General features: G+C 47.7%; 1 protein-coding gene across 7 annotated transcripts in view; it reads left to right on the top strand.

The window, feature by feature from the left end:
• The window catches only part of PPARG (peroxisome proliferator activated receptor gamma), a 125,492-nt gene extending 119,606 nt beyond the window's left edge, over positions 1-5,886 (top strand). For all 7 annotated transcript variants that reach the window (XM_020872654.2, XM_070463430.1, XM_070463429.1 and 4 more), the window contains one exon: positions 5,425-5,886. In XM_020872654.2, the coding sequence (XP_020728313.1) occupies positions 5,425-5,672 (248 nt within the window). In that variant the 3' untranslated portion in view covers positions 5,673-5,886. The remainder of the gene's footprint in view (positions 1-5,424) is intronic.
• The last annotated feature ends 9,310 nt before the right edge of the window (positions 5,887-15,196 follow it).

Genomic DNA, 15,196 nt, shown 5'->3' with positions numbered 1-15,196 from the left:
ACTTCTTTTTCCTGGATGTACTGGATGCACGGTACTGAATGTCCTTTTCCGATTTGTCTCCATCAGAAAGCCAATACGAAAGAACTGGGAATGTCATAACAGCAGCAGTTAGAAAAGAAACAAGGCCATGCACTTTGGTTTTTCTCACCCTCTTCAGGAGACACCGCCAGGGCCATCTGGTCCCCTAACTAAGACGTCTCCTGAGAAAATGTGGGGTTGGGAGATGCCTGGCCCAGGTGGGCAGAGAATTTGAATCTGCTTCAGATAAGCTCTTAAGAGAACCAAAGCTGGATAAGATGGGAGCTTTGTAGATTTGCCCGCAGTCAACAGTGCTCTGTAATCAATCCCAGCGCCGTGCGATGGGGACCGGAAAGCTTTCTTTCCCAATTCTTTGCAGCCTGGGGAGTGAGGAACCAGTAATTGACTCCAGCTTCCTTGAAGGTTGGGTCCTGGAGTCTGAGTCAGCACACACTTTGCCAAAAGGGCTTTCTAGGCAATCTAGGGCGAGCGAAGAAGGGGTCCCTTGACCTTGATCCTCTTCCAGACCCCAACTCTAACCTTTAGCAAGGTGAAGCGAGAAGACCTCAGAAGGTCTCTAAGAATGATACTTTAGCGGGCCCTGAGCTGCGGGGAAGGGAGAGGGAAGAGAAAGGGGTCCAGAACAGCTGGGTCTGTAGGCAGGTTTCTGTGGCACTTCCGTGCTGCCCAGCTTAGCTCAATAGGGGTTCAAGTGTGAGTGGAAGGAAACCAGAAGCAGAAAGGCAGCAAGGGGAGCAGAGCAGGCCTTGGAGCCAACTGGAGAATGGGGGTGAGGTCAAGCCTGACACATGCCTTTTGCTCTTGACCCCAGGGAGTACTGAAGAGCACAGGAAGCTTTTCTAGCTTTTCAGAGGAGCCAAGCGCTTAAGTTTAGTGTGTGAGCCTGTTAATGTGCTTTTCTGCTTGGATTTTGAGTTTGTTCTCCCAGTTTCGTTATGTGAATCTTGTAAAGGGAATTACACACAAGAAGAAAGCTTAGAACTTTTGAACTACGGTCTTACAGATCCCCTCTCTAGTCCACTCCTTTTCGTTTACAGAGGAGACAATCGAGGCGCAGTGAGCTTCATCAGCCCGCCCAGGGTCACAGAGCCGGTTAGTGAGAGCTGCTCGAAGCAGAGCACACCCGCTTTTCCCACTCTCCTGCTCTGTCTTTGCCTTGACTGAGGCCCAGTAAGGGCGACAGTGAGACACATCAGTAAGTGATCTAACTCGCCACTAGAGAAAACATAAATCAGTGACCACAGAATTTCAGCCAAAGTTTGTCCGTCACATCATAAAAAAAAAAAAAAAAAACCTTGCCAGGGAGAGGCTTGCAAATCCAAACCAGATCCTTCTCCCCTCCTAGAGACGACAGTTGCACTGCACTGCGCGGCGGCCAAGCGTTTCCAGCAAGCGCCCTCAGCTGCATTTGAGGCTTTAGCTTATTTGAACTGTCACGATAAATGAAACCTAGTAGATGAACATCATCTCCACTGCAGAAGCTTTGACCCCCGGATGCTGCTCTGGAGGAAGGGGAGCGGGACTAAGGAGTCAGGCTGCCTGTGAGCAGAGGGTCCTGCGTTACGCGTGTGCGGTCCCAGCCCACGGAGGAGCCACACCGACTCTTCCACACAGGGCGCTGCCACTTGCGACGCACAGCGTGTGCTGTCCAGGCCTTCGAAATCTGGCACATCTGTTCGGGGGCAGGATTGGCAGCCTTTGAACCAAAGGCACCGATCCAGGATCTGCTCTTCCTTGAAGTGTCAGGGGGTTTCATTATTGCATAGCAACTGTGAGAAAGGATGACTCCTCCAGGGGCGTGAGTCTCTAGGCCAGGACTGAATCATCTGTTTCATTCTCAGAATCAGAGATTCTTGCTGATGGCTCCAAAATTAAGTGCTGAAATTAAACAGAAAAAAAATTACTCCAGTCACTGGGATATGTTAGAGAAGTTAAGGGGAAAAAAAATAAAGTACAGGTAACTTTCTGCCTGTAATTTTAAAAAGAAAAGAAAACAAAACAAAACTTAAGAGCATGTTTAGAGTTCTGAAAATCCCACCCGAGACCATTCTCACGTTGCTTTCCTGTGTCTCACCTCAGTGGATAAAGGTTACTCGAGTTTATTAGATACAGGAAAACCGTGTTTCTGAGAGACTCCTTCATTGTGTATTGATCCTTCCTTTAGGCTTGTTCACCAACCAGAAGAATTGTAGTTTTCAATCCAGGACTCTTAGCCAGAACAGCCTTCTCACTCATTAACTCAGTCAACTGAGTGCTTCCTGTGTTTCCACTGGAGCCTCAGAGATGATCAAGACATAGTCTCTGCCCTCTGATCACTCATGGCCTAGTAGGGGAGATAAACAAAAAAATCTGCACCTATAATACAGCGTACTAAAAGTTACGAGTGTAGTGCTTGGAATCAGATTCAAAGTTCAGCTCTGCTGTTTACTAGCAAGTGGCAGTTCTTGGACAGGATTTCTCTCCTTTCTCTAATTAAATCTCCATTTTCCCCTCCTTAAAGCATAGACCTTATGGAGTTATGTGGAGATTAAATGATGTGTTGTATACAAAGCCCTTTGTACAATTTTTGGGAAATGATAGCCACTCAGTAAATGGAATCTCCTAGTAGAGTAGCAGTTGAGGTGTTTGTAGGCGCTACACGGTCCAGAGAAAGGGGGTTGGAAGAACAGGGGAGAAGAAGGGGTGATCTCCAGGAAGGCTTCAGGACATAAGGACACAGACAAGGTTTTGAAGAGTGAGTTTAAGTCAGTAGGATGATCAGAGGGAATGTGAGACTGTTCTCAGCAGGAGGAACAGAACTGCCTGAGCACAGAGTTATGACAGAACATAGAATACTTGAAGGACTTGGTAAAGAAAGAGCTTCCTGTGGCTGAAGCAAAGGAACGATGATAAATGGAGGCAAGATGATGAGGGACATAAAGGGAAGTAGAAGCTCTCATACAGCGCTTTAGATGGCAGGGAAGGGGAGAAGAGTTAAAAAGAAAAAGGTGAATGGCCTTCAAGAGCTAAAATTTGAGTCAATATAAAATATCAAGTGAGTATCTTAAATGCCATACATAGTCTCTGCACCCCTCTGCTGAGCCTCAGTGAGAGAATCTTTTATTCTCACCACAATGCAACAAACTCAGAAATTAGAAAAAAAAAAAAAAAGAAACAAACACTCAGCCTTTCCACTTGGAAATCTAAAAACAGGTCTCTAAGTGAAGTTAAAGTTGCTCAGTCATGTCCAACTCTTTGCAACCCCGTGGACTATACAGTCCGTGGAATTCTCCAGGCCAGAATCCTGGAGTGGGTAGCCATTCCCTCTTTCAGGGGATCTTCCCAACCCAGGGATTGAACCCAGGTCTTCCGCATTGCAGGCAGATTCTTTACCAGCTGAGCCACCAGGGAAGCCCATCTCTAAATAACTCTTAGATTAAAAGTGAAATCAAAATAGTAAAACAGACTATTTAGAAAAGAACTGTGAGAGGATGATTTACCAAAGCCTATGGGGTGAAACAAAGTTTCATTCAGAGGAAATTTTAGAGCTTTAAACTCATCTATCAGAAAACAAGAAATACTGAAACTAAATGAATTAACCATTCAACCCAAGAAATGAGAAAAAGAAGGAAAAAATAAACCTAAAGAAAGTTAAAAGAATGAACTAGCTAAGTTGAAAACAAAAGGCAGTTTTCAAAAACGGAGTTGATCAGTAAAACCAAAAGTTGTGCTTTTTTAAAAAGTAGAAAAATAGATAAGCCTTTGGCGAATAAAAATTTTAAAGGAGAGAATACACAAAAAAGCATTCAATTAAAGGAGACATAAATAAAAGAGGTTCAGATTCTAAGAGAACATTATGTACAACTTTATTCTGATGTAAATTACTAAAAATTTTCCTTTATAAGTTGTAGAAAGCCTGACTAAAGTAAAAGCTATAGGAGGGAAGTTAAAGATAGTCACAGATTTACCACCAGCCTCAGATGGTTCTGCAGATGAATTCCAGCAAACCATCAAGGAATAGATAATCACTACATAGAAATAGAAGGAAAATGTCTCAACTCAGTCTAAAAGGCTAGTTAACATTTATTACAATAGGCAAGGGATGGCACACAGAAAAGAAGTCTCTAGACCAATCTCACAAATTTCAAAGCCCTAAAATAAAATATTAGCAAATGAATGTAAGAGTAGAAGAAAATCTATGAATGTGATTCACTACACTAGATTAACAGAAAACGATATGCTCATCACTGTAGGTAGAAAACCTTTAAAACATTTGATGAAATGCAACAAACTTCCTGATTAAAACACTTTAAAACTCTGGGGGAGCCAGGAGAAAAACCTACCTGGCATAATCTAGTAAACATTATACTTGTGATAAACCATTAGAAGCATTTCCCTCAATGTTTGGAATAAAATAAGAATGCCTCCCAACACTACTATTATTTCATACCATTTTAGAGGTATTATCCAGTGCAGTATGGCAAGAAAAAGAAATGAGAACTACAAACACTGGAAAAGAAGAGATAAATTTAAACTTGATTATTTGCAGATGTAATTGTCCAACGTTTTCTAAAAATCCATGATAAAAACTATTTGAATCCACAAGAGTGAAATTGGAATAGATTCAGTCTGACAAAATCAATCATTTTTTTCTAAACATCAGCAGGGATACATTAGAAAATGTGACGAAAAAGAAGTATAGAATTCAAGAAAGCAAAGAATACTAGAAAGTATTCAGGGATAAATCTAAAAAGATCTACATGAAGCAAAAACATTAAGAACTTAAAAGTAATTTAAACTCACCATTTAAAAGTTCAAATAAGGAAAATAGAAAGAAGAAAGTGAAAATTACCTGCAACCTCTCTAGTCAGAAGAAGCCTATGTTAAAATTTGGTCTGTCCTTCCAGAGTGTAACAGTATTTGAAAATACTGTCTCTTTGAAAATGCATGTGCTATATTAAGCAAAAAGAAGACAAAAGTTTGTTTTCAAAGTGTGTTAAACTTGTGATAAGAAAGTAAGTAGAGGTGATAAAACATAGACTCATCAGGAAGAAACAGAAATTGAAAATGAGATTTCTGAATGAGTAGAAAGATGCCAGCAGAAAAATCCCCAGTCTGGGGAGATGATTGCTTTGCCACCATGTTCTGTCAGCTGGTCACGCAGCTTTAGTCTTGGCCTGGCAGAGAATGGCCCTGGAAAAGAGCTCTGATAGTCTTGGCTTTCATTCCATTTCTCCTTGTATGCAGTTCTTGCCTGCTATCTGCTTACCTTCTCTCCAACACGCTATTTTAGAACCAAAGGAAAACCAACAAAATGTGAGTCATTGGCTGAATATGCCCCAGCTGTGGGACCAGAGAATTTTGTAACTCAACCTCCTGTTCTGTCTTCCATTTCTGCTCTCCCAGACCGCCCAGGTTTGCTGAATGTGAAGCCCATTGAGGACATACAAGACAACCTGCTGCAAGCCTTGGAGCTGCAGCTCAAGCTGAACCACCCCGAGTCCTCCCAGCTCTTTGCCAAGCTGCTCCAGAAAATGACAGACCTCAGACAGATTGTGACAGAACACGTGCAGCTGTTGCAAGTAATAAAGAAGACGGAGACGGACATGAGTCTCCACCCGCTCCTCCAGGAAATCTACAAGGACTTGTATTAGCACGGAAGTCCGAGTGCGCTGACAGCAGCATTCTCCTTCTCCCGATTGCACTATTATTTTGAGGGGAAAAATCTGACACCTAAAAAAATTACTGTGAAAAAGCATTTGAAAAAAGAAAAGGTTTTAGAATAATAGATCTATTTTATGCATATTGTTTATAAAGATACATTTACAATTTACTTTTAATATTAAAAATTACCACATCGTGAAATTACTGGTCGTATTTGAAGACTGAGTCTGTTGTGTTCCCCACCCCATTCTCCAGGATTTTGTTCCCTTTCATTTCCCTTCCCTTCCTTCCGTCCTTTTCCATCTTTATTTTTCATTTTTCTTTCTTTCTTAAATATGTGAAACAATGTGGATGGAATTGCTGACCAATTTTTATTCTAAGTCAAATCATTTTTTACTCAATTTACAACTTTTCTGAACCTTCTGTCTGCTTGAAAAATTACAACTAAGAATGGAACTCCAAGACCAAAAACCGTTCAGAGCATGTGTTTCTTAACCTGGATGTACTCATGTGAGGCGTATCCTTAGGCCTACCAGGAATTCAGTCTTCTTCCTTAATCCCAACCAAGATTTTCACTCACCAGCAGCAGCCCTCTAACAGGATACCAAGGCATATGCAAATACCCCAGTGGCAAGTATTAATGGCTAGAAGCTGTGGTAACACAGAAGTGTTATAAGACATGGTACCTGCCAGAAGAACTTACCACTGAATTGAGAAGAGATGAATCCTTCTTAAAAGCAGGTTAAACAACACAGTGTGTGCCAAATGAATGGTTCAGATGCCAAGTACTATAAGAGTTGAAAGTAATGACGATTGGAAAAGTCATGAGTGACTGTAAGCTCGTTCAAGTGGGCCTCAAAGATGTGTTGGACTCGGCGATAGGTAGAGAGTAGAAGCGAAGACATTCTAGGAAAGCAAAATTATAGGAATAACAACAACAAAGGAAACAAAACCAAAACAAAACACGAATGAGGGGAAAGGACCACATTCTGTTCCCGACGTATGTAGAGCAATTTTGCTACATTTTCCTGCTGACTTCCTTGGGACCACCTTGCCCAGGGAGCTCTGACTTTGTGACCTCAAAGGCTAATTATCTGTTCAGGAAATACATGCCTCCCCAGCAAAACAGATGGCATGTTCCCTAAAAGCAGAGACCTTCTTGGCACGGGGAACAGGTTAGTTGATTGAAGCCACCAAGTTCATTAGCGTTGCTTAGCCATGAACAACATGATGACTTTGAAGCACGCTTCTCTGCTGAGGTCTCTTTTCTCCAGGATAATTGGTTTCCGCTGACCTGAATTATCCCCCTGCCACTTCTCCCATAGTTAGGTTTCCTCCTGGTGTTGATACTGAGGAGAACCTAACTTTACACTTGAAGCTTTCAGTTCAAATCTTTTCATCCTTTACCCCAAAATAAACAGACCTCCAAAAAGTCAGGTTAGGGAGGTGAGTCCTGACCCCAGTCCTAAACATGTGAGGTCCCTAACCCTTTAGGAGCAATAGCTTCAGAGCTCAAACCTTTAGAACCAAAGACACGACCACATCATCCAGGGGCCCTGGACCAAGCTCGTTGTGTAAGTGACATCAGAACATGGGAAAGTGACAAATTCGATCCATCATGGGGGGTTATTTTTTCCTTCTTTGATGCCAAGCAGCCAGTGGCTTCCCTACTGTTCCTTGTGGAGAAAAAGAGAGTGTGTGGGCAGTGGACAAGGTGAGGATTCCACCTCCGAGGAGACCCCTTGTTTACAGGAGGGCTTGAACAAAGAGCCTTTCAGCGCTGCCACTGCTGGTCCAAAACCCTCTCCGCATCCTTGGGGCCAATGCAGGGAGGAAGGGAGCTGCACTCAGCTCTTTGGCACTGATGGTTAGCATTAAACAGCTTTTAAATCCTGGCAGCTTTCAAATTCCCATCTCTCTGACTTTTTCCTTGTGGTTTGGACCATCATTCGCTAAATATTTTACGACACGTCATAGGCAGGCTCCAGAGCTCCTGCTCTGCTCTCTGGACTCCTTTTCCCCCCAGGATGATTCACAAGTTCATCATCAACAAATGTATCATCAGTTATTCATAGCACTTTCTCCGGACACAAACACACTTAGGGATTTGTGTTAACAAAAATAGGAAGAAAAGTTAACTGTGGTCAAGAGCCAAGAGAACAAGAAAGAAAAAGCGTTCGAGGCTCCCACGAGGGCCCTGCCCCATCCTCCCATCTCCCCCCTCTCCCCACCCCCTGCCATCTGTGTGGTGGAGCGCTGGAGCCTTAGGGCACCCAGCACACACCCTGCTTCTCTAGACACGATCAGAAACGGGGGTGATCCAAGGGCTTCTTTTTTTTTAAGGCGCGGGTGAGGAGCAAGAGGACGGGGGTCTTCAGTAAGAACTCGAGCTGGGAAGCATGGGGTGGGGGGTGCAGAAACGGGGTTTTCAGCTGCATCAGCTCCGCTGAGGGGGGAGCAGGCTGCTGCGTAGGTTTTCTGAGCTGCTCCTGGATTCCAGCGCGTTTTCTGTGGCTCCCTCGAGGCTACCAGGCGAATCCTTCTTGTGGGCAGGCCCGAACTTGCTGGATATGCCCTGCGGTGTGGTGCTGATAAAAGCAGGGCAGGGTGACAGGGGATGAGAATCACGCCCCCCACCCCCACCCCCCACCGCCAGGTACCGATTGCTTCAGAAAGAGTCAGGTTACAGAAGTGAGCCCCTAGAAATGTAGGATCCATGAGTCTTAAGGAGAGACCGCTTCTGAGCTCAGCCCTCCAGAACCACAGGCAGTATCACATCCACCACGTGGGGACCTGGGGTGGGGGTGGAGCCGCCTCAAGAAAGCGAACTTCAGCTCTGAGTCCTGAGAGAAGGAACCAGAGTTCCTTTTCAGGAGGATCACGCTGTTGCTTTCTCCTTCCTCTTCCTACAGACTTGCTGGAACAGTTGGGGCTTACAAGACAAAGGGCCTGAGATGCCTGTCTTCACTAGGTGGGCCGGCCCCCCTCTTCCCCCAGCCCATCCTGGTCCTTGGCCCCCGGCCCCTGGTTCCCACCATTCTCGTGATTCTCACTGTTAGTCTCTATACAACCCCGCCCTTCACTCTGTGCTTGTACATGGTGGGTACCCGCACCACCCCCCCACCGTCCACGTGGAGATGCCTGTGACGGGGCCCCGCCCTGGAGGGGACCACAGTATGGCGATGAGGTCAAGATGCATCATCGCAACTCAGCCCAAGCAATAAACTGCCTAGAGGTGGGCGAGGGGGTCCACAGGGACCCTCCGAGGAGCACAGAAGTGCAACAGGATGGAATGTGTTCAGAAAACAAGAAGTCAGGGACCCCCGCCCTAGCGTCGGGTGTGAGATGAGTCGGTGTCAGGCTGGGACAGCCTCTGTCGGCAGTAGAGATCCGGGGGATGTGGTCAGGCAGTAGAAGGACGTGACCAAATTTGCATTTGGGGAAAAAAATCTCTCCAGAAGTCAGATCCCGTCTACATGCTTCCAGTGGCAGTCCAGCCCTGAACAGCTAGCTGAAGGGGCAGGAAGCTCTCTCCCTTCCAGACTGCTCCCCCACCCCGCCCCAGGGATTTTCCACCTCACAGACCCAGCTCTGCCCTTGGGGTCACACATACCTGGAGGTCCTGACTCACCGCATTCTCTGGGGTCCGGTTACAACCGTCCTGCCGAAGGACCCTGCCACCCTCCCCATCACTGTTCCCAGGAGCCCAACCTCACACCTGCCTCACCACGAAGTTCCTTGCACCTCAGTGAGGGTCGTTTCTACCCCATGTGCACATCCTACACCCGTATCCACACGGGCTCTGCGTTTGTCCTGGAATTCTGGAAAATGAGAGATGAAGGGACCAACCAACTCAGCTGACAGATGAAAACCCTGAGGGTCAAAGAAATTAAGAAACATTCCCAGGGCCCTAGGAGGCTAGGATTAATTTACTTGAAGGAGTTGAATTCCGTAGTTTAACCAGAGAAGCTCAGAAGGACAGACATGAAGCTAGTGTGAGTATCTGCAGTGGTGAGCAAAGGACAGGGAGGCAGCCAAGTCCTGCCAGGGCTTGTTGTGCCGATCGAGAGATGATCGTTCAGTACCGTGTAAGTGTCGTGTAAGTCACTTAGGACTGTGTCTGGCACATGGAAAGCACAGCTGTTAGGGGAGACAATACCCTCTTTTTTTTTTTTTTTATGTTTTGTGTTTTGGCTGCGCCTCGCAGCATGCAGGGTGGTTCTCGAGCAGAGATTGAATCCAGGCCTCAGCAGCAAAAGCGCCAGATCCTAACCACTAGGCCACTAGGGAACTCCCCCTTATGTGGACTTTAGTGTTAGGCTGGCTTGGATTAAAACTCTAACTCCACTGCTTACTAGCTCTATAGCCACATGGCTTTTGGCCAGTCTCTTAACCTCTTTAGGTCTTAATTACCTCAGATGTAAAATGGGATCATAATACCCATCTTACAGGGTCATCGTGAGGATTAAACGTAATAGTGGTTGTAAGACACTTCACATGGTTTCTTGGCACATCTTAACCAGTCAGTCTGTGTCAGCTACCAGTAACACTATTGCCCTTGTTATTATTAAAGTGCCCTTCATTTGAGAAGGCATCCTGGGTCCACAAGACAGGCTCTTCCTGTTCAAGTATCCAGGCCCTACCTGGATGTCCTAAAGCCAGGTAAAGAGATTGGATTTTAGCATTTGACAGTACCATAAAAATGGGTTCTCTCAGAAGCATCCTGCCTCCAATCCATAAGTACTAGGAGTAAATAATTATTTGAAACACAACCACTATGTTTGGATTTAGAACAAATGCCAGGATGAGGCTTAGGAAAACATTTTCTCCAGAAGTAGTGGTACTTTTCTCTTGTGACTTATGCTCCTAATTTTAGACTAATATTACATAGTTTGCATTTCCAGAGGGGTTATAAAGTATAAGAAAATTGCTAATTTAGGCCTGTAGGGAGTGGGCCAGGATATTTCCATCCCCTCTGGGGTTTTGTAAATATGTTCCAGGCCAAAAGTTCCCAGGAAGAGGGTCCTTCCTGGGATCTATGTAGGGCCATGGACTGGGCTTAAGGAGGATCTGAGTAACTTTCTGCTGGAGTTGGAAAACTCTGATCCTCTGGCTCAGTTCAGTTCAGCTCAGTCGCTCAGTCGTGTCCGACTGCGACCCCGTGGACTGCAGCACGCCAGGCTTCCCTGTCCATCACCAACTCCTGGAGCTCAGACTCATGTCCGAGTCGGGGATCCTCTGGAGGCCAGGAAGAGTGTCTAGAATCTCCTTTGTCAGTTTGAGGCTCAGCTCTGCCACATTTTAGGTGTGTAGCCTTGGGCAAGTCACTTTCCTCTCTGGGGACATGGTAGCTGGCCTCTAGAAGCCCCTCAGAAAATTACATCTAATTCATTCATCATGAATAAAGGAATGACTGGGTCTCAGTTGCCCCATCTGTAAAATGGGAACAATAGTACATCGGTGCTTTACATACTCTGTAAAATACTACCTTACAGAGCATCACAGGAAGGAAGCTGGGCAGGCCTGGTCACTGTTATTCACAGATAAGAAAGCGAGGTGACGGAGTTAGCCCAAGGCTACAGAAAAGATAGGGAGGCACAGAACTGAGGCTAGCCCTTCAGCTTTTTGAGGCCCACCCCATCTAGGCTTCATTTATAGGACAGCATTTTCTTGGGCTCCAAAATCACTGCGTGTGGTGACTACAGTCACAAACTCAAAAGCCGCTTGCTCCTTGGAAGAAAAGCTGGGACAAACCTAGCATATTAAAAAGCTGAGACATCACTCTGCTGACAGAGGTCCATTATAGTCAAAACTGTGGTTTTTCCAGTGGTCATGTACAGATGTGAGAATTGGACTGTAAAGAAGACTGAGTGCTAAAGAATTGATACTTTTGAATTGTAGTGTTGGAGAAGACTCTTAAGAGTCCCTTGGAGAGCAGGGAGATCAAATCAATTGATCCTAAAGGAAATCAACTCTGAATATTTATTGGAAGAACTGATGCTGAAGCTCCAGTACTTTGGCCACCTGATGCAAAGAGCCGACTCATTGGGAAAAGATCCTGATGCTGGGAAAGATTAAAGGCAAAAGGAGAAGAGGGCAACAGAAGATGAAATGGTTAGATCGCATCACCAACTCAACAGACATGAATTTGAGCAAACTCCAGGAGATAGTGAAGGACGGGGAAGCCTGGAGTGCTGCAGTCCATGGGGTCACAAACAGTCGGACACGACCTAGCAACTGGCCAGCAAAGCTATCTTTGGGCCTGGTTGACAGAGCACAAGCTTAACAGCATCAAAGACTAATGTTTGGATGTTGGCTCTGCCATTTACAAGCTGTGCAACCTCAGGTAGGTTGCTTCCTGTCTCTGGGCCTCAGCGTCAACATCTAACTTGTGAAGATCCCAATCCCTATAGGTTGTTGTGAGGATTAGAGGTGGTCATGTAGGGGGGGCACACCTAGAGTTCCTAAGCGATTGGAGTCTTCTCTTTTTTTTATTTTATTTATTTTTGGCCGTGATGGGTCTTCGTTGCTGTGCTCAGGCTTCCTCTAGTGGTGAGTGCGGGCTGCTCAGTTGTGGCGCCCTGGCCTCTCATTGCAGCGGCTTCTCTTGCTGTGGAGCATGGGCTCTCGGGCACGCAGGCTTCAGTAGTTGAAGCAAACGGGCTTAGTTGCTCCAAGGCACGTGGGATCTTCCTGGACCAGGGATTGAACCCTTATCCCCTGCATTGGCCATCACATTCTTAACCACAGGACCACCAGGGAAGTCCCCCCCCACCCCGCCACCTTTTTTTTTTTTTTTTAATGTTGGCCTCACCCAACGGCATGGGGAATCTTAGTTCTCTGATCAGGTATCAAACCCGTGCCCCAGGCACTGGGAGTGTGGAGTCTTAATCACTGGACCACCCACGAAATAAATCCCCTCCTGCCTTTTTTTTTTTTTTTTTAGTTTTGAAAGTTAAGATTTATTTTGAAAGGTACCATCCTGATGCTGGGAAAGATTGAAGGCCAGAGGAGAAGGGGACGGCAGAGGATGAGATGGTTGGGTGGCATCACCGACTCAATGGACATGAGTTTGAGTAAGCTCCGGGAGTTGGTGATGGACAGGGAGGCCTGGCTTGCTGCAGTCCATGGGGTCGCAGAGGGTCGGGCACGACTGAGCGACTGAACTGATTGAACTGATGCAAGTGTGGGCTCTTGAAACTTACACTGTATTAACTCCTCAGCAATTAGAATCTTCTAAAGACAAGTACCTTTAGCCTCAAACAGCTTACTGAATCCTCATCCCCACTGGGGCCTGCTGGTGACCAGATGGTTTCTTCTCAACTAGAGGGGGGACCCTGCCTGCAGCCTGTTAGGGTTCTGACAGTGATCAACCCAGGCCCTTGGGAAGACCTTTCCCTGAGCCTCAGTTTCCCCGTTTGCACATTTAGAGGCTCTGTCTGCACTTTCCTTGAGCCTCAGTTTCCCCATCTGCACAGTCAGAGGCTCCCTCTGTCCCCAATTCGGCCTCTGCCGCAGCAGGACCTGAGGGCGGAGGGCGGGGCGGCCGGAGAGGCTGCGGCTCGGCCGGCGACCATCGGAGCCCAGTGTTCCTTGCGGCCCGGGTAGCGGCCAGCGCTCCTCGGGGCGGGGGCCGCTCCAGCGGAGGGGGCGCCGAAGAGGGCCGAGGGCCGGGGCCGCGGAGGCGCCGGTTCCCACCCGGCGCTTCGGGGAGGGGGGCGTTGTGCTGAGTCAGCGGCTGGCGGCCCCGCGCGCGCTGGGGCTCCCTGGCCGCCTCGCGTGCCAGCTGAGCCCCGGCCAGGAGCCCCCGGGAGCCCCGCTGCGATCGCCGCCGCTGCTGCGGGAACCGGGCCCCGAAAAAAGCCCTGGCTTCCCGGCCAGGCCTCCCAGGGCTCAGGGCACCACCGCTGTTGGTGATGGAGCCACCGCCAGGCCTGCCTCTGCCCTCCCCGCCGGGTCCCCTAATGATGCTCATTACTGCTCTCCAACGCCCATACAGGCTTTCCTTATAAACCGCTGTGCAGACATTCACCCCTTCCAGAAACCCAGCGAGGTAGTTGGTGAGCCGGGGCCCCACAGCAGAGAAACAGGCTTCACTCAAAAGGCACCATTGTGCGTGTTTGTGTGTGCGTCACTCAGTCGTGTCCGACTCTTTGGGACCCCATGGCCTATATAGCCCACCAGCCTCCTCTGCCCATGGGATTCTCCAGGCGAGAATATGGAGTGGGGTGCCCTTCCCTTCCCCAGGGGATGTTCCTGACCCGGGGATGGAACCCCGGTCTCCTGCATCGCATGCAGATTCTTTACCATCTGAGCTATAGGGAAGTCCCTAAAGGCAGGGTTGGGGACAGTTTATTATAGTTTGGGACTGTTTACAAAGTTGGGGGAGTGAGGGAAACCAATGAAGGCTGGTGAGACACCCCACGGCTAACCAGAGCAGACACCCTGAGGTGGGGGGACAGGGGTCGTTACTAGAGCCCAGGAGAGGCAGCCGTAGGAGTGGGGCTCCTTGCAGGAGGGGAGGTCCAGGGAACTGAGGGATCCCGTCCCTGTGTCCCCCAGGTGGCGAGAGCAGCTGCAGACTGATAACCTCCTCTCCCATTCTCCTCCCATCCTCCCACCTCAGTCTCCCATGGGCCACATCCTACCGGAAGTCAGAGAACAAAAGAGCCAGTAACTAGGTCGCAGGATCCCTCGATTCAGCCTCTGCACCTCAGCCAGGGTGGAGAAGGGTGGGGGTTACTCCGCAGGGCAGGCGGAATCCAGCACGGGTTGGAGGTGTTGATGAACCCACGATACTTGAAAAGGAAGCAGAGACTAAGATCTGAAGTCACAGAGCACTTAGCTGTCCCCTCTAGGAACTTAGCTGTTCAAACTCTGGTGTGTCTAGCTCGGCGCTGGTTCTTTCCGCTGTATTCCGCCCAGCTATAGGAGCAGACAGAGGGGACCAGGGCAAGAAGACGGGAGGGCTGACACATTCAGCATCTCCTCGCCAGGGGGACCAGCCTCATCTCATAGGGTGCTTCTCACCGGTTTCCATCACATCCTCTGGTGACCTGAGGAGGATAGCCTCGAGCAGCCCATGAGTGTTTTTTCCTTAAACTTAATGTAAGCTTTAGAGTTTGCTCCACCATATATATACATGCCATGAGCTGTGTGTGGTTGCTCAGTCATGACTGACTCTTTGCGACCCCGTGGACTGCAGCCCGCCAGGTTCCTCTGTCCATGGGGATTCTCTGGGCAAGAATACTGGAGTGGGTTGCCATGCCCTCCTCCAGGGGATCTTCCCAAGCCAGGGATCAAACCTGCATTGCAGGTGGATTCTTTACGGACTGAGCCACCATAAAATATATATATATATATATATATATAAAATTTATTTTTAACTGGAGGATTATTGCTTTACAATGCTGTGTTGCTGTCTCCCATTCAACAAGGTGAATCAGCAGTAAGCATACATGTGTCCCCTCCCTCTTGAACTTCCCTCCCACCCCCACCCCATCCCACACCTCTG

This window comes from Odocoileus virginianus, unplaced genomic scaffold, assembly GCF_023699985.2.
Source record: "Odocoileus virginianus isolate 20LAN1187 ecotype Illinois unplaced genomic scaffold, Ovbor_1.2 Unplaced_Contig_2, whole genome shotgun sequence".
NCBI lineage: Eukaryota > Metazoa > Chordata > Mammalia > Artiodactyla > Cervidae > Odocoileus > Odocoileus virginianus.
Note: the sequence above shows the minus strand (reverse complement) of the source record. Positions and strands in the feature narration are given on the sequence as shown.